General features: G+C 36.7%; 2 protein-coding genes across 2 annotated transcripts; one reads left to right on the top strand and one right to left on the bottom strand.

Annotated features, from left to right (window-relative positions):
• Nucleotides 1-911: 911 nt before the first annotated feature.
• On the bottom strand, nucleotides 912-3,008 carry LOC134259885 (protein TonB-like). Its single transcript, XM_062742483.1, has 4 exons — nucleotides 2,903-3,008; nucleotides 2,607-2,708; nucleotides 1,209-1,640; nucleotides 912-985 (listed from the first exon to the last, which is right to left on the bottom strand). Exons 1-4 carry the CDS (start codon nucleotides 2,996-2,998, stop codon nucleotides 920-922), a joined length of 696 nt encoding a protein of 231 aa, XP_062598467.1. The 5' UTR covers nucleotides 2,999-3,008; the 3' UTR covers nucleotides 912-919.
• A 10,307-nt stretch (nucleotides 3,009-13,315) lies between these two features.
• On the top strand, nucleotides 13,316-18,197 carry LOC134259884 (two pore channel protein 2-like; the record flags this gene model as incomplete). Its single annotated transcript, XM_062742482.1, has 13 exons — nucleotides 13,316-13,530; nucleotides 14,331-14,380; nucleotides 14,515-14,591; nucleotides 14,782-14,959; nucleotides 15,240-15,356; nucleotides 16,190-16,296; nucleotides 16,445-16,517; nucleotides 16,643-16,735; nucleotides 16,922-17,009; nucleotides 17,116-17,181; nucleotides 17,342-17,406; nucleotides 17,631-17,737; nucleotides 18,116-18,197. Coding segments are annotated over exons 1-13 (1,188 nt in total), but the record flags the coding sequence as incomplete, so codon positions are not given.
• Between the last annotated feature and the right edge of the window lie 105 nt (nucleotides 18,198-18,302).

Here is an 18,302-nt window from a genome sequence, read left to right as displayed (position 1 = left end):
GACACTTTGAAAAAGTTTATCGAAAACTTTGACACTTTCAAAATTTAATCAAAAACTTTGCCACTTTGAAAAACTTTATCGAAAACTTTGACACTTTGAAAAACTTTGGCGAAAACTTTGATACTTTGAAAACTTTAACGAAAACTTTGACACTTTGATTTACTATAGTATACTATAGTAAACTATAGTTAACTATAGTTTTTTTTTTGTTAGGGAAGAACATATGGAAACAATATCAAAAATCAACCCAAACTTCTCTTCTTTGACACTTGCTGAAAAACTTATATGGATATTGAATAATGAAAATAAAGAAATTTTATGCTTACTTGGAAAATTTATTTCTGAAAATGGTAAAAGAACCAATGTATAATTACCTAGATTCTATCATCATGTTTATGCATGCTTTAAGCCATTTAAATTTATACATGTACAGCATCACATTTTTGTATTGTTTCTTCTGGACAGTTGTATTATGTATGATCATTGACACTGAGAACAATATCATTATGTAACCTGGTCATTTATATAACTGTTAAAAAAATATGTTGTTAAAAAAAAGAAAAGAATGTTTAAATTGTACATTTGTGTATGTTGAAATTCTCCTCGGGGCCCTTGATTGGTAAATAAAATATCTTGTATAAAATATCTCTTGTATATGCATAAAAATAATGTGAAATTCACAAACTACGCACGTGTATATGTACAATGTTTCTAATATAACAAATGTAAACTATAGTAATTGCAGGTTCTTTAACTTTGTTTTTGTTGTTGTTGTTGTTGTTTTTTGTTTGTATAATGAGCACAATTAACAAGGTTTTTCTGTAAGTTTTTGTGACATGAATGAAAATTTCGTATTCAATGTCAATTTACAAATAAGGTCACACTTTGAACTAGAGGGCAAAGTAACATATGCCGCACATCAAAAACTCACTCCCACGCTCGCAGCCCCCGCCTTCGCCGTATCTAAGAGACTGCTTCCTTCCTCCTAAAAAAAATTAAATATGTAGATTATCTGAATTATTTTTTTTACAATGACGATCGACTAATATTGTTCAAGTTTTATTACAGTAAATTGTTTGTTTCAACTACAAAAAAGTCAATCTTTTTGTGCTCAAAATCGTTTGTGATATTGAATGCCAATTTACAAATATGATCATATTTTACACTAGAGGGCAAAGTTACGTTGGATACGTCAAAAAAAACCTTACTTGCACGCTCGAAGCTCCTGCTTTCACCGTATCCAGGAGGCCACCACCTTCTTCCTTTGACTCGGGTTCTTCCTTTTTGGGCTCCTCTTCCTTCGGCTCCTCTTTGGGTTCTTCCTTTTCCGGCTCCTCTTTGGGTGGTTCTGGTGCTTCTTCTACGGCTGCTTGGACCTCTTCACAAGGACTAGGCTCTTGAAATTCAACAATGTCGTCCTCCAGTGTCTTGCCTTTCTGCACGCCCTCAAACTTGGCTGTTGGTTTCTGCTCCTCTTCCTTTGACGATCCTGGAGTCTCTGTAGCAGTCTCTGTCTTTTCCTCCGAGTCCTCTCCTTTGCTCTCTTCGGAACCCTCTCCTTTCTCAGACGCTGTTTTGTCCGATGCTTTTGGAATGGGATCGTAAATTCGTATATGTGCGTAATCATCCCCGACTTTAACCTAAAAATGTAAAAGTTCTGGCATTATAGTTATGTTTCAAAACTGTAATGTGATTGGACAACAGGGGCTGCTTAACCCTCCGAGGCACCTGATCCTAAATCTGGAATTTCCGGAGGTCCATACTGTTTTGACCTTGTTTACAGATTTGCGTTGTTAGTAAGTTTTTGAGATCGATTACTGTACATCGTTATCTCCACAGCTTTTTTGTCTTTCACTTAATCTTAATGACCAGTAAACGCTATTTATTAATATATTGCTTTTACTGATAGCAAATAAAACTATAATCAATACAGATGTGCCTCAGAGATTAACTAAGCTAAATTAAGGCCCATTGCCCCTCTGATAAGTGAGATAACTCTTGCTGGAATAATGACCGTTTATTCCTTAATAAAATTATCAAGTTACCAGGCCTTTCACTTAAAAATCTGTCTTGCAAGTTGCAAGGTATGCTGAAATTTAATTAGAGTAACTTGCAACTTCGTAATTGCATCCTCTCAATCTAGGATATGTGCACGGTTTAAGGGAGGTTGGCATCCTTAGCTACAACTCGTAAAGGAAGCTAAGCTTGTATTGACATACGGAACTTCTACCCAATTATCTAAACAAGAAGGAATTAAGAAGTCTGTTTAGGAAATATCCTTCTTAAGATCCATATGAACAAAATTTTAGGCAATGACCCAAAATCAGCCAGAATGGTCATTTTAAGGATAAAAAGAAAGCACTTCCGTGTCAGGTCACTCTTTGAAATTAACATGTTCCCTTTTCCATGTATATAAGAATATAAAGGTATGTAATATTGGTAAAACGGTACAAAAATTTTTCCAATCATATATGGTATGTACAAACCCTCAAAATAAATATTAAACTAGTGTATACAGGTTAAAAATTAATCTGGATAGGCTGATTTCATCTTTTCTTAACACCCCCCCCCCCCCTGTAACGGATGATTGTAGACTTAAAACATACCTTAATGAAATATACATTCGCTGCTACGACTTGTTTTCTGAAAGAGACGGCGTCAAAGGTATCTAGTTCCTTTCCAAGTTCTTTTTCCACATCAGCTTTAAACTACAATTAAAAGAATAAAATCTTCATTCGAATCATAATAAAGTACGCGCCTTAAACGACGACAATATATCAAATAATGAATCAAAATGATAATGATTGCAAGTTTGTTCTACATGTAATTTAAGTTCCGAACACCGCTAACAGAGTAAGAGTATCTAGAGAAAATTTATATTAAAAAAAACAAAATACGACACCTTTTCGGCCAGAGCTTTGATTTCCTCGCATGGTACAGTTGTCTGGGAGAGTTCCCCTGTGGTCGGCTCCTGATTCTTAGATTGGTTGCAACCCATTTTGAAGTTTAAATTCCTGAAACATAAAATATCGAAATAAAACAGATTAATAATCCTCAGCACCAAATTGTCAGCTGTTTTGAATAATACCCCCCCCCCCCCAAAAAAAAATCCACACTTACTTGAATTTAATTTCTATAAAACAGGGAAGGAATTCAGAGAAGTTTGGGTTCGTAACCAACGTGGCACCTGAGGATGCTGTTCTGTTAATGACCCTGCCTCCTCACTCCTGTAGTGACAAGTCGGACATCCGCCATAGTACAGGACCTGACCAGATTTATGTATCACTGTTTAGTGCAAGGATCATTCATGCAATGTCCGCATACGCTACCGAATTTATGTGTATTCATTGAGTATGTATACCTTGTACATTGACCATGTTACATCCTATTGGCGATAAGGGTGAACGAATTGTAAGAGTATTGGGTGTATGAAAAGTGAAAAATATACTAGTAACTTTAAATTGTAGCTTTCATTTAAAAATAAATGTGATTAAAAGAGGTCGTCAGAATATGAAAAATTTGGGTAGAAATGAATTTTGAACGTTGGTTGGTTTTAAACGCCCCACCCAATTTTTATTTTCATCATTGATATATTGACATATTCATGCATTGTCATATGTTGTACAGCCAAGGTGGACAATCTCTGAAAATTTTCAAGGTTAACGTTGGACCAGGCTGAAGCTAGCAGCCAATAACAGCAGCCACTAAGCGCGTAGAAGCTAGCAGCCAATAAGGAAATTCATCAAAGAACTGAGAGTACTCAGACGCAGTACTGTTTTTAAAATACTTTATTTCAGATAATTAATGGTTAATGATTAGAAAATTAATGCAACAATTAATTACATAATAAATCAGATACTCAGAGGCAGTAAGGCTCACCTGAACAAAAAAATTATTCTTTTTAAAACTGAAAAATAAGAAATAAATTACTTTATCATATTTATCCAATTGAACAAACAAGCACTAAGAAATGGTTAACTCCTTCAGGAAGAATCCCTTTTCAACTCCTTCAGGGACCTTAAGATTAAGTCAGGGCCAATTAGCTAACCTGAAATTTGATTAATATAATGATTGTAAACCGAAATACCGGTATGGCACAAGTGTAAACGATGTTGAAGTTTGTTTCGAACATTATTACTGGGACAACTTAATGAATCTATAAGACTATAAATTACCACTATCAGTAATAAGTGGTGGTGGTGCCACCAAGTGGTTCCAAAAGCATTTTTGATATTACAGGCAGGTATTATACCCATGATTTATAAAGTGATCAACATTACTAGGGCAAGATAGAACGGCCCAAGGATTATTATTTCCTGCTATCAGAAGGGTCTTTAGCGGTACCACCAGGTGGTGCCAAGTGCAGGGGCATATTTCAAGCAATCATTCGTCATCAATTATTGGACACTTGAACTAACTAACTTTCATTGGGGAAGAGTTAAGGGTCTTAGGAAGAATCCCTTGTCAACGTTTCAAGAGGTCCCAGGGACCGGAAAGGGCCATTTATCTACTCTGAACTTTGGCTGTTTTGCATTATATACCAAAAACGCCATTAAAGATCAGCTATTAAAAGCCTTATCTTTAAAGTGATCACCAAATGATTAATAGGGCAAGGTAGAGGGGCCCTTGGGCTATCATTTTCCACTTTCAGAATAGGGCTCTAGTGGCACTACCAAGTAGAATGGGGCTGTAGTGGCACCACTTGGTGGTGCCAAGTGCCTGGGGCATATTTCCAGCATTCATATTTTATTCATTGTCGGCCTCCAGAACAAACTAACACTGGGGATGGGTAAGGGGCCTTAGGGGGTATCCCTTGACAGATTTCTGCAGGGTCCTAGGGGCTGGAAGGGTCCAGTTAGCTAACCTGAACTTTGATGTTTTTCATCATTGTACGTTGGGAAACGGGAAAAGGGCAGTTATTATACGCCTTATCCTTGAAGTGTTCATCAAATGATTACTGGGGCAAGGTAGAGGGGCCCTAGGGCTATCATTTCCCACTTTCAAAATGGGGCTGTAGTGGCACCACTTGGTGGTGCCAAGTGCCTGGGGCATATTTCCAGCATTCATATTTTATTCATTGTCGGCCTCCAGAACAAACTAACACTGGGGATGGGTAAGGGGCCTTAGGGGGTATCCCTTGACAGATTTCTGCAGGGTCCTAGGGGCTGGAAGGGTCCAGTTAGCTAACCTGAACTTTGATGTTTTTCATCATTTTTCTTATTCCTTCAACACAAATGTCCTTTTAAAGGTTGAAAGGCCACAGGAACAATAAGATTACCAGTATTTTCTTTTTCTTTTGTGCATAAGAATTTTTTCACTTCAATGGGAAACATTTGCTTATGTATAAATATTATATTAAATATTATTTACAAGTTTACATCATGATTGCTAGTATTCTCTTTTATTTTTGCATAAGATTTTTTTTTTCACTCTAATGTAAAATATATGCACATGTATACATTTTATATTATACCGGTAATATTATTTACAAGTTCACATCATAAGTTTAACGTTTGAAAATCTTATTACCTCTAAAAAGTGCAAAGTTTCGATGTTAAAAATATGAGACCGTCACAGAATCTTTATCACATATTGCCAGTTTGCACGTCATTATGCCCCCTTAAACTAAGTTTTGGGGGTATATAGTTTATGTTGTGTCCGTCCGTTTGCATCTCTGTCTGTTTGTCCGTAAAAACTTTAACCTTGTCCTTAACTTTTGATTTAATGGGGCTATGACTTTCATATTTCACGAGTGTACTCCGTGTGACAAGACTTTTCTTTGTGTACCACCAAAATTGACCTTCTGACCATGACCTTGGAGTTTGACCAACTTCAAATTTTTTTTAGCCTTGTCCATAACTTTTGAACGATAAAGGCCAAAACTTCCATCCTTTACATATGTATTCTATGTGACAAGATCTTATATTGGATACTAGTTACCTTGACCTTTGGACCTTGACCATGGAGATTTTTGTACTTTATGAACAAGATACGTTTTTTGAAACACTATGCGCCCGGAAACAACAAAGTTAAAAAAAAACATATTTATAGCATATAGATCAAAGTCAAGGTCACAAAGAACTTGAATAGTGAAGCATGCATACCAAATATGAAGTTTTTATCTCTCATGTTCCAAACTAGTTATTTTTAGCATATAGGACACAGTCAAGGTCACAAGGTCATTGGCCTTGGTGGCATGTGAATGTGCTTCATTAGTGAAGTATATATTCCAAATATTAAGTCTCTATCTTTCTTCGTTCAAAAGTTATGGCGAAGGTTAAAATTGCCGACAAAAAACTGTATTTAGCGTATACACTGTAGGTCACAGTCAAGGTCACAAGGTCATTGGCCATGGTAGCATTTAAAAGAGCTTATCCAGTGGTGTATGCGTACCAAATATGAAGTCTCTATCTTTTATGGTTCAAAATTTATGGCGAATGTAAAAGTTTGCAGAAAAAAATATATTTAGCATATAGGTCACAGTCAAGGTCACAAGACTTTTGAACAAGTACAGAAATCTCCAAGGCCAAAGGGTCAAGGTTGTTGGTATCCAATAAAAGGTCTTTCAACAAAAAATGCATTTGTGAAGTATACACATTTAAATGTCCTGGTACCTACTGTTCAAAAGATATGATCAAAGTAAAAAAAATAGAATTTTTGTGTTAAAGTGTGTTTAACTCGAAGGTCAAAACGATAGATTTGGTGGTACACAAAGAAAGGTCTTGTCACAAGGAGTACACACGTGAAATAAGAAAGTCATAGCTCCATTAAATAAAAAAATTAAGGACAAGGTTTAATTTTTGCGGACAAACAGACAAACAGCTAGCCGAACGAACGGACGGACACGACAAAAACTATATCCCCCCCAAAACTTCGTTTAGGGGGCATAATAAGAGGTGCAAAATGGCAATATGTAATAAAGATTCTGTGATGGTCTCATACTTTTAACATCGAAACTTTGCATTTTTTAGAGGTGATGAGATTTTTCAAACGTTAAACTTGATGTGAACTTGTAAATAATATCATATAACATAAGATGTATACAAATATCTAACATTAAAGTGAAAAAATCTCAAGCAAAAAAAAAAGAGATGTGATTGTGAAACACTGATTCCCCCGTATGGCAATATAGTGAAGATTAAACTTTTCTGGGATGCAAAGTTAATATATTGGTACCTAAAGTAGTGTCTTCTAACTGGAAATAAAATTGCAAAACATGAAAGTCCTGTCACCATTTGTTCCCAAGTTATGGTCAGGCTTAATTTTTTTCATAAGTACAAAAATCTTCAAGATCAAGGTCAGAAGGTCAAGTTTATTGGTATCCAATGAAAGGTCTTTCCACAAAGATAACATATTCGAAGTATGGAAGCCCTAGCCCTCACCATTCAAAAGTTATGGCCAATGTTAAAAAGATATTTATGTACGTTAAACTCCAAGATCAAGGTCAGAAGGTCAAGGTTATTGGTATTGAATGAAAGGTCTTGTAACAAGAATTACATATGTAAAGTATGAAAACCCTAGCCCTTCCTCTTGGAAAGTTATTTCCAAGGTTGACGTTTTTTCATACGTCCGGAAATCTCAAAGGTCAAGGTCAAAATTCTTGGTTTTAAATGAAAGGTCCTACCAAAAAAAAGTTATAATTGAAAAATGAAATTCCCAGTATCTACGTTTTAAACTTAGGGCCAAAAGTAAAAAATTGCAATTTTGTGTAAAAGTGGGTCAAGGTCAAAATGTCAAGGTTTTTGGTATCAAATGAGAGGTCTTTTCACAAGAATTAAATATGTGAAGTATGAAAGCCCTAGTACTAACCCTTCAAAAATTATGTTCAAAGTTGTATTTTTAAAGTAGGTCAAACTCCAAGGTCAAGGGATCAAGGTTCTTGGAATCCAGTGAAGCGTTTTCTCACAAGAATTACATATGTGAAGTATGAAATCCCTAGCACTTTCTGTTCAAAAGTTATAGCCAAGCTTAAAGTTTTTTCATAAGTACGTAAATATCCAAGGTCTAGGTCAAAAAGTCAAGCTTTGTGGTATCCAATGAAAGGCCTTGCCACAAAAAATACAAAGGTAAAGTATAAATGTCCTGGTATATACTGTTCAAAAGATATGGCCAAAGTAAAAATTCAAAATTTTTGTGTAAAAGTGGGTCAAACCTCAAGATCAAGGTCAAAAGGTCAAATTTGGTGGTACCCAAAATAAGGTCTTTCCTCTAGAAATACACATGTGGAATATGAATATCATAGCTCTACTAAATCAAAAGTTATGAACAAGGATAAAGTTTTTGCGGACGGACAAACAGAGAGACAGAGAGACAGACAGACGGACACCCCTATATACCCCCAAAACTTCATTTCCGGGGGCATAATTAAAAAAAAATATAAAATGCACCCAGCCGGTATCGAACTCTGCTTGAAAGGCATACATTCTAGACACTACGTCACGAGTTCAAACTTCCTGGCTGAACAAGACAGTAATCCGTACTAAATAGTTTTGAGAAACACGATTGGTGTATAATAAGATTGCAGATTTTCTGTATAAACAAATTATTTCGATTGGTTTCAACTTTGAACGATCGAGTTAATAATTGAAAGCCTAGGATACAATAGAACTGCCGTGTCTATACTTTGTTTACAAATTTGCGACACATGTCGCGTTCAGTTTGACAGATAATGTTGAAGTTATAGGTGACATAAGATAAGAATAAGCCTATAATAGCTGACCTTTTCCCGTTTCACAATATACAATGATGAAAAACCTCAAAGTTCAGGTTAGCTAACCGGCCCATCCCAGCCCCTGGGACATTTTGAAACGTTGACAGGGGATACCCTCTAAGACCCTTAACCCATCCTCGGTGATAGTTGGTTTAGGTGCCCAATAAAGCAGCACAAATGAATGCTTGAAATATACCCACACACTTGGCACCACTTAGGGGTACCACTACAGCCCCATTTTGAAAGTGGGAAATGATAGCCCTAGGGCCCCTCTACATCGCCCCAGTAATCATTTGGTAAAAACTTCAAAGATAAGGCGTATAATAGCTGACCTTTTTCCGTTTCACAATATACATGTACAATGATGAAAAACCTCAAAGTTCAGGTTAGATAACAGGCCCTTCCCAGCCCCTGGGACATATGGAAACGTTGACAGGGGGTACCCCCTAGGACCCTTAACCCATCCCCGGTGATAGTTGGTTCACGTGCCCAATAATGCAGGACAAATGAATGCTTGAGATATGCCCCACGCACTTGGCACCACTTGGTGGTGCCACTACAGCCCCATTCTGAAAGTGGGAAATGATAGCCCTAGGACCCCTCTACCTTGTCCCAATAATCATTTGATGAACAATTCAAGGATAAGGCGTATAATAACTGCCCTTTTCCCCTTTCCCAATGTACAATGATGAAGAACATCAAAGTTCAGGTTAGCTAACTGGACCCTTCCAGCCCCTAGGACCCTGCAGAAATCTGTCAAGGGATACCCCCTAAGGCCCCTTACCCATCCCCAGTGTTAGTTTGTTCTGGAGGCCGACAATGAATAAAATATGAATGCTGGAAATATGCCCCACACAATTGGCACCACCAAGTGGTGCCACTACAGCCCCATTCTGAAAATCTGAAATGATAGCCCTAGGGCTCCTCTACCTTGCCCCAATAATCATTTGGTGAACACTTCAAAGATAAGGCGTATGATAGCTGACCTTTTCCCGCTCCACAATATGCAATGATGAAAAAAACATCAAAGTTCAGGTTAGCTGACCGGCCTTTCCCAGCCCCTGGGACCCTTTGAAACTTTGACAGGAGATACCTCCTAAGACCCTTATCCCATCCCCAGTGAAAGATGGTTCAGGTTCCCAGAAATGGAGGACAAATGAATGCTTCAAATATGCCCCACGCACTTGGCACCATATCGTGGTGCCACTACAACCCCATTTTGAAGATGGGAAATGATAGCCCTAGGACCTCTCTACCTTGCCCCAATAATCATTTGGTGAACACTTCAAAGATAAGGCGTATGATAGCTGACCTTTTCCCGTTTCACAATATGCAATGATGAAAAAACATCAAAGTTCAGGTTAGCTGACCGGCCTTTCCCAACCCCTGGGACCCTTTGAAACTTTGACAGGATATACCCCCTAGGACCCTTAACCCATCCCCAGTGAAAGATGGTTCAGGTTCCCAGAAATGGAGGACAAATGAATGCTTGAAATATGCCCCACGCACTTGGCACCACTTGGTGGTGCCACTTCAGCCCCATTTTGAAGGTGGGAAATGATAGCCCTAGGACCCCTCTACCTTGCCCCAATAATCATTTGGTGAACACTTCAAAGATAAGGCGTATAATAGCTGACTTTTTCCCGTTTCACAATATGCAATGATGAAAAAACATCAAAGTTCAGGTTAGCTGACCGGCCTTTCCCAGCCCTTGGGACCCTTTGAAACTTTGACAGGAGATACCCCCTAAGACCCTTAACCCATCCCCAGTGAAAGATGGTTCAGGTTCCCAGAAATGGAGGACAAATGAATGCTTGAAATATGTCCCACGCACTTGGCACCACTTGGTGGTGCCACTACAGCCCCATTCTGAAAATGGGAAATGATAGCCCTAGGACCCCTCTACCTTACCCCAATAATCATTTGGTGAACACTTCAAAGATAAGGCGTATAATAGCTGACCTTTTCCCGTTTCACAATATGCAATGATGAAAAAACATCAAAGTTCAGGTTAGCTGACCGGCCTTTCCCAGCCCCTGAGACCCTTTGAATTTTTGACAGGATATACCCCCTAAGACCCTTAAACCATCCCCAGTGAATGATGGTTCAGGTTCACAGAAATGGAGGACAAATGAATGCTTGAAATATGCCCCACGCACTTGGCACGACTTGGTGGTGCCACTACAGCCCCATTTTGAAGGTGGGAAATGATAGTCCTAGGGCCCCTCTACCTTGCCCCAATAATCATTTGGTGAACACTTCAAAGATAAGGCGTATAATAGCTGACCTATTCCCGTTTCACAATATACAATGATGAAAAATATCAAAGTTCAGGTTAGCTAACCGACCCTACCCAGCCCCTGGGACTTTTTGAAACTTTGTCAGGGGATACCCCCTAAGACCCTTAACCCATCCCCAGTGAAAGATGGTTCAGATTCCCAGAAATGGAGGACAAATGAATGCTTGAAATATGCCCCAGCCACTTGGCACCACTTGGTGGTGCCACTACAGCCCCATTTTGAAGGTGGGAAATGATAGCCCTAGAACCCCTCTACCTTGCCCCAATAATCATTTGGTGAACACTTGAAAGATAAGGGGTATAATATATGACTTTTTTCTGTTTTCAATATGCAATTATAAAAAAAACAGCAAAGTTCAGGTAAGCTTGCTGGCCCTTTCCAGACCCTGGGACTCTACAGAACTCTGTCAAAGGATATTCCCCCTAAGATCCTGAACCCATACCAGTGATAGTTTGTCCAGGTGCACAATAATACATGGCAAATGAATGCTTGAAATATGCCCCAGCCACTTGGCACCACTTGGTGGTACCACTACAGCCCCATTTTGAAAGTGGGAAATGATATCCGTAAAAGCCCTCTACCTTGCCCCAATAATCATTGGTTGACACTTCAAAGAAAAGCTGTTCTCTAATGGGTTTTTTCGGGATATAATGTAAAAGCCAACGTCCAGGTTTGCCTACTAGCCCTTTGTGGTCCCTGGGACCCTTTGAAAGGTTGACAAGGGATACTTCCTAAGGCCCTTAATCCATCCCCAGTGATAGTTTGTTCAAGTGGCCAATAATTGATGACAATTGATTGCTTGAAATATACTCTACGCACTTGGCACCACCTGGTGGTACCACTACAAACCCGTTCTTATAGCAGGAAACAAAAGTCCTGGGGCCCTTCTACCTTGCCCTAGTTACGATATGGTGGGCACTTTATAAATCATGGGTATAATACCTGCCTCTTATATTAAAAATGCTCTTGGAACCACTTGGTGGCACCACCACCACTTATTACTGATAACGGTTATTAATAGTCTTATAGACCCTTAAAGTTGCCCGGATTATAATGTTCGAAACATACTTCAACGTAGCTTACACTTGTGTAATTTTTCAGTTTACAATCGATAGAGTAACCAATTTTCAGGTTAGCTTATTGGCCCTGTCATGTTCTTGAGGTCCCTGAAAGAGTTGAAAAGGCATTCTTCTTGAAGTAGTTAAACATGACTGTCTTAGTGCTTGTTTGATGAAGTGGACTAAGATGATTGGGTAATTTATTTCTATTTTTTTTTTCAGTTTCAAAAAAAGAACATTTTTTTCAGGTGAGCCTTACTGCCTCCGAGTGTCTGATTTATTATATAATTAATTTTCGCATTAATTATCCAATCATTAACCCTTAATTATCTAAAATAAAGTATTAAAAACAGTACTGCCTCTCAGTACTCTCAGTTCTTTGATGAATTTCCTTATGGGCTGCTAGCTTCTACGGGCTTAGTGGCTGCTGTTATTGGCTGCTAGCTTCAACCTGGTTAACGTTGGTCCCTTAACCATACATGCATCGTATTTACTATTTTCTCACTTAAAGGTTTTTTAACAAATATATTGACTTGATAAGGGGACGACAATTTGATTGACCGGGGGGGGGGGTGGACATAATTATAATATGTCCTTGAAACTGATGAAATAATTAATTCGCATTAAACTGACGATAAATAATCTGTCCTTGGCTGGCCCTACTACCCTCACACCCCAGGACGAAAAATCAATGTACATGTGTGCATGTGTGTGTGTGGGGGGGGGGGGGGGGGGCAAATAGTTCATATTTGCCCCCCCCCCCCCACACACACACACATGCACCCCTACAAACAAAGGACGAAAAATAATTAAGAATTTGGCAATTTTCCTGTTTTTCTTGTCAGTTTTTTCATTGATGAAGAATATAAGTAAATTGTCCTCCGTCGTCTAGGAAATGAATAATTTGACCTTCACCGCCATGAAAAAGCCATGAACTATTTGCAATCCCCGGAGGGGGGGGGCTTTTAATTCTATTACAGAGAGCGTGATTAAAAAAAATCATTTTTATAGAATAGAATAGAATTTATTATAAATCAAAGTTTAATCACCAAAATGGCGTTTTTAACAAATGTTTCTTGAATGTTCAGATTCAAACTATTTTTTCAATACGCACTTAAGACAACATTACGGAATAAAATACAACCACACAACGTACACTAAGCGTGCGTTTGACGTTACTGTAACGAACGCGACGTTAACCAGCTGTTAACCTAAGAAATCGAACGCGTCTAATAAATAAAAGAAAGATAACTCTTTTTTTTCTTGCACTTCCGGTAGATCACATGAAAGAAAGATGGTAAACAGCTGATAATTGAAAACAATGCTTGAAAAATCAGGATTAGGGAGTCTCCGATGTACAATTCAGTTTAGCTGATCATGAGTTACAAAGACAGCATCAGTCCGCCGGAAGACATGGATGGAGATCCCGATATTTACGGGAATATCCCCCCTGGGACACCAGGTGACGTTCACACAGAAGGTGTAGAGGGACAGTTTGATTTCTCATTCTCTACTTCTCTAGTGCGGGATGCATCTGAAAAATGCAAAAACATCGCTCATTCCATTAATTCCTCACATACTAACCAATGTGTGAACAACGATAGAAAACTGTCTTTCTGTAAAGAAATATCTGGTAAAGAATGAATATCAGTAAATCCCAGTAATGTAGTTTTAGAAGTTTACCCCTCACACCCAGGTATAGTTGGATGCTTTATCCACCTGTTCTATTTTGATTGACTTCACTAAAACTGTCAAATTACTATAAATATTATTCCTGAGCAGGAACATGATCTCTGTATTACCCCCACCCACTTTTCCCGAACAAATAAGGTACAATTAATGTTTCATTGATATGAAGCAATGCACTTCTCAAAGTTAATGTAATTCCCCATCATTTAAAGTCTGTCCTCAAATAACATTATCACTATATATCACAAACATCATCCCATAATTATGTTATGCACACTGTAACATTTATACTCACATTGGCAAAATATACTGTTGTAATTACTTCTTGTTTGTAAATTTTTAAGATACGATGAATCATGATGACTATTTATTGCACATACCAAGTTCTGATTAAAGATGTATATGGTTATGTAAATTATTGTATTCATCTCAAATGAATTTTAAAGAAAATTTATAAAAGAGATAAAGGAAAAGCAGGGAAATTTTCATTTGTGCAAAGGTCTGTTACATTTAGATTAATCAATATGTAAGGAGGCATATGTGCAATTATAATCTTGAAATTTCTGATTGCAGAAAGGACTCATCTCTTACAAGCCACAGTGTTCATAGAAGATGCTGCTAGGGTGAGTAAAGAGTATCTCCAAATTGGAGAGATTAATTCATTGCATCTCTTCACTAAAAAAAAAAATCACTAATTTTACTGTCTTAGTTCATTTCTTTGTTTACAAACACTAATTTGAGTGTGTGGATATTTCAGTATCGGGAGATCTGTCATCGTGTGGACAAGAGAGCTCTGCAGATCTACAGACTCTACCATTCAAACTTTCTACAAAGGTAGACTTTTCTTTCATGTCATTCCGTAGAGATTATATCTTTCATGTCACTCTCAAGCAAACTCAACTTTAAAATTGAACTTTGTCAAATTAACAAAAGAATTATTTTTCCACAAAAGATAACACAAATGAAAGGAAAAAAAGTCTGCAAGTCTGTTTTTCCATATAAGTTCCAAACATGAATATTTCAGGAGCCGTTATGCCTTTATTTTTGTGCTCCTTTTCCTGGCATTCTTTGAGTTCCCGTCCTCTTTGACCTGGACGTCAGACATCCGTAATCGTGGAGACAGAGTGGAAGTTCCCTGCGGAGTCACGGAGGGAATAGAACTCATCTGTCTACTCTTCTTTGTCACGGATGTCATCATAAAAGTATATTCTCAATTTCTAAAAGTAGTCATTTTTAAACAAGAAATGATAGTCTTAGTCATCTTTATTTTGAGCTTGTACTGGGGAAACTTGATTTTACATTACATATGATATTGAAATCTAAATAGGAAAAAAAAAATCACACAATAATTTTGAAGAATGTTTATTTTTTGTCCTTTTAAAGCATTATCAAAGGGTTTTTTTGTTTTTAATGTTGCTTTAAAACTTATGAACTGTATTTGGTTAACCACAGTCGATGTAATTTGATGACAATATTTTTCAGTACTGGTTGATTGGCTTCACTCAGTTCCGTAAGAAGAAGTGGATGGTAGCTACAGTGTTTGTCCTGGGGATTTCCCTCATAGACTGGTGTGTCAGCATCAGCTTCAAATGTAATGAGGTCTGTAATTAATGTATTGAGTTCTGAAATCAATGTAATGAGGTCTGTAATCAATGTAATGAGATCCGTAATCAATGTAATGAGGTCCGTAATCAATGTAATGAGGGTCATAATAATGTAACGAAGTCTGTAATCAATGTAATGAGATCCATAATCAATGTAATGAGGGTCATAATAATGTAACGAAGTCTTTAATCAATGTAATGAGTTCTGTAATCAATGTAATGAGGTCCGTAATCAATGTAATGAGGGTCATAATAATGTAACGAAGTCTTTAATCAATGTAATGAGTTCTGTAATCAATGTAATGAGGGTCATAAAATGTAATGAGGTCTGTAATCAATATAATGAGTTCTGTAAACAATGTACATTATGTAATGAGGTCTGTAATAATGTGAGGTCTGAAATAATGTTATAAATTTTGTAATACATGTAAAAGAAATTGTAGTCATGTTATATGAGTGATAAAAATTTTCATAAGTTATTAGTTTATTTTAAAAAGTATTTTATTCATGATATAAAAAGTATACAATAAATATGGGTTGAACAGCATGTAAAAGTGGCCAATATTATTTATCTTCATTTGAGATACTGTGAAATCACAAATTTTCATGGAGGTTTAATTTTTGTAATTTTGGAGGTATGAATAGACCCACGAATTCATGTGCTTCACGAAAAGTAAAACATATTATTCAACAAGTCTTCATCCACGAATTTAAATCCTCACAAATTAAGAGTTTTTACTCAAACCATGAAAATTGGATACAACGAAAAAATGTGATTTTACAGTAAGTTATTGAAGAATGATTCATAATTCTTGGTATCTCTTATAGGCTACGAGATTTCGTAGAATAATCCGTCCATTTTTTGTTATCAACTACTCCAGCATCATGAAGAAAACTGTCAAATGTCTTCAGAGGACGCTGCCTGAGGTTATAAGGTAACTTATCATCATTTACATGTAACAACTATCAAGGCTTATAAATGTCAAATTACTGTTGTCAGGGTCTATATATCAATGACCTAGCCTCATGCACAGTCCAAAGGGAGATAATTCATGTCACAATAAATAATATGTTTATTTTCAGTGTCCTCCTGTTGCTGGGGTTACATCTCTTTATATTTTCTCTGATTGGAATGTTATTATTTCCTAATCCTAAGGTAAAATATACTTCCTACTCTAATGACATTTTAAAGATCTACCACCATTTTCTCCACTATATTAAGGACCTCTCATTTCATCTTTATGAAGTAGATATGTATGTTCCTATTTTTGACTTTTTCAGCCCTATGATGAGATGCGCAATGTCACTGATGGTGGACTATCTGCCCTCCTGTCTAACATTACCACTCCCTCTCCCTCTAATTCAACAAATGTGGTAATTAAACTAAATTTCATACATTATTTTGCTCAACACTTTGCACCATAATCCACTATAATGTAGACATTTCTCAGACTAAACTATGATAATTGTGTATTACAAATGATAGTTATATTCTAATAACCGCATTGTCTTGCTTATTAACATCTGCCATATTTATTAACATTTTGATATATTTTAAAGATAGGAGAGGGAGATAAATATTTCCGTAGTTTACTGGACTCCTTTATGAATCTCCTGGTTCTACTAACAACAGCCAACAATCCTGATGGTGAGCTTAGAAATATTTTTTGTGACACATATCTAATTTATCAGAAATTTTGAATTGATAAAGGAAAATTGTATATTAAAGTTTTTCTCTTTTTTCTCCCTTACAGTAATGATGCCTGTTTACCAACAAAACAGATTTTACTCTTTGTATTTCATATTATTTCTCCTAATTGGTAAGAATCACTTTTATTTCAGACATGCACATGTAAATGTTCATTTTTTTCTTATAATACTGCTCTTTAAAAATACATGTATGTATCATATGTATCGTATTTTAAATGCATACATTAAATATTTTAAATTCTGACATATCCACTTTTCCTGACTTTTTAGGGAACTACTGTTTTATGAACATGCTTCTCGCTGTCATTTACAATCAGTTCCGAGGGTATTTCCAGGTAAATCTAAAATAAAAGCCCTCAAAAGGCAATTAGATGTAATTCCAAATTAAAATTCTGAAAAATCTTATTTAACTTTAAAATATTTGTATCCCTTTTTACTTTTGTATAGTAAACAAAGTTGAAAGGATTAAAATTTAAAGTGTCAGTAAATACATCACATAGAATTTCGCAATCTTGAAGACATAACTCACAGTGTTCTTATTTATTACTCTTTATTGTAGACCTCCATGCAGTCTGACCTTTTAAGAAGGAGGGTGGGAATCAGAGCAGCCTATGAGGTCCTGAAAGGGGCAGATGGACACTCCAACATCTCCCCCTCAGAACAAAGGTCAGAAACTCAAAAAGGGGCAGGAAGGGAAGGGGTTATTGTAATGTACTCCTTAGATAAACAAATAATTACTGTCAGTTTGGAAAAATAATATTTTGTCAACTGTTATTATTTTTCTTTGATAAGTTTAAACATGCAACACATACCAGTAAGTTGAATTTCTTGCCCCAATATTTGGAGATGGGGGGGGGGGGGGGCAATATACCCAGGTAGTTTTTGATCTCAGTGTCAATTTTTTTCAACACAAACTTAAACCTTGGTTATTTAGAACTTTTAAACAGCTGATGTGAATGCTTTCTTATTTCATCTGGCTATTCCTTATGACAAGACCTTTATTTATTGGAGAATTGTGAACTGATTTTTTCATCTCTGTTGCAGATATGGGGTTTCTATGTACAATGTCAAAACAATAATAGAACATGCTGATTTACCCAACCATGTCAAATCTGCACTAAGAGTGGTGAGTTCACTGTTTTTATTTTCTAATTTTCTATTTTCATGAGTTAAAATTATCTCCCTTTTTGAATTTATTTTCATTGACTAATTCAGTTAAGAAAGATGAAAT

Source organism: Saccostrea cucullata, unplaced genomic scaffold (assembly GCF_032062105.1).
Source record: "Saccostrea cucullata isolate Sc308-1 unplaced genomic scaffold, CSIRO_AGI_Scuc_v1 ctg4085, whole genome shotgun sequence".
NCBI classification, from domain to species: Eukaryota; Metazoa; Mollusca; class Bivalvia; order Ostreida; family Ostreidae; genus Saccostrea; species Saccostrea cuccullata.
The sequence above is the reverse complement of the archived record's forward strand: the minus strand, read 5'-3'. Positions and strand labels throughout refer to the sequence as shown.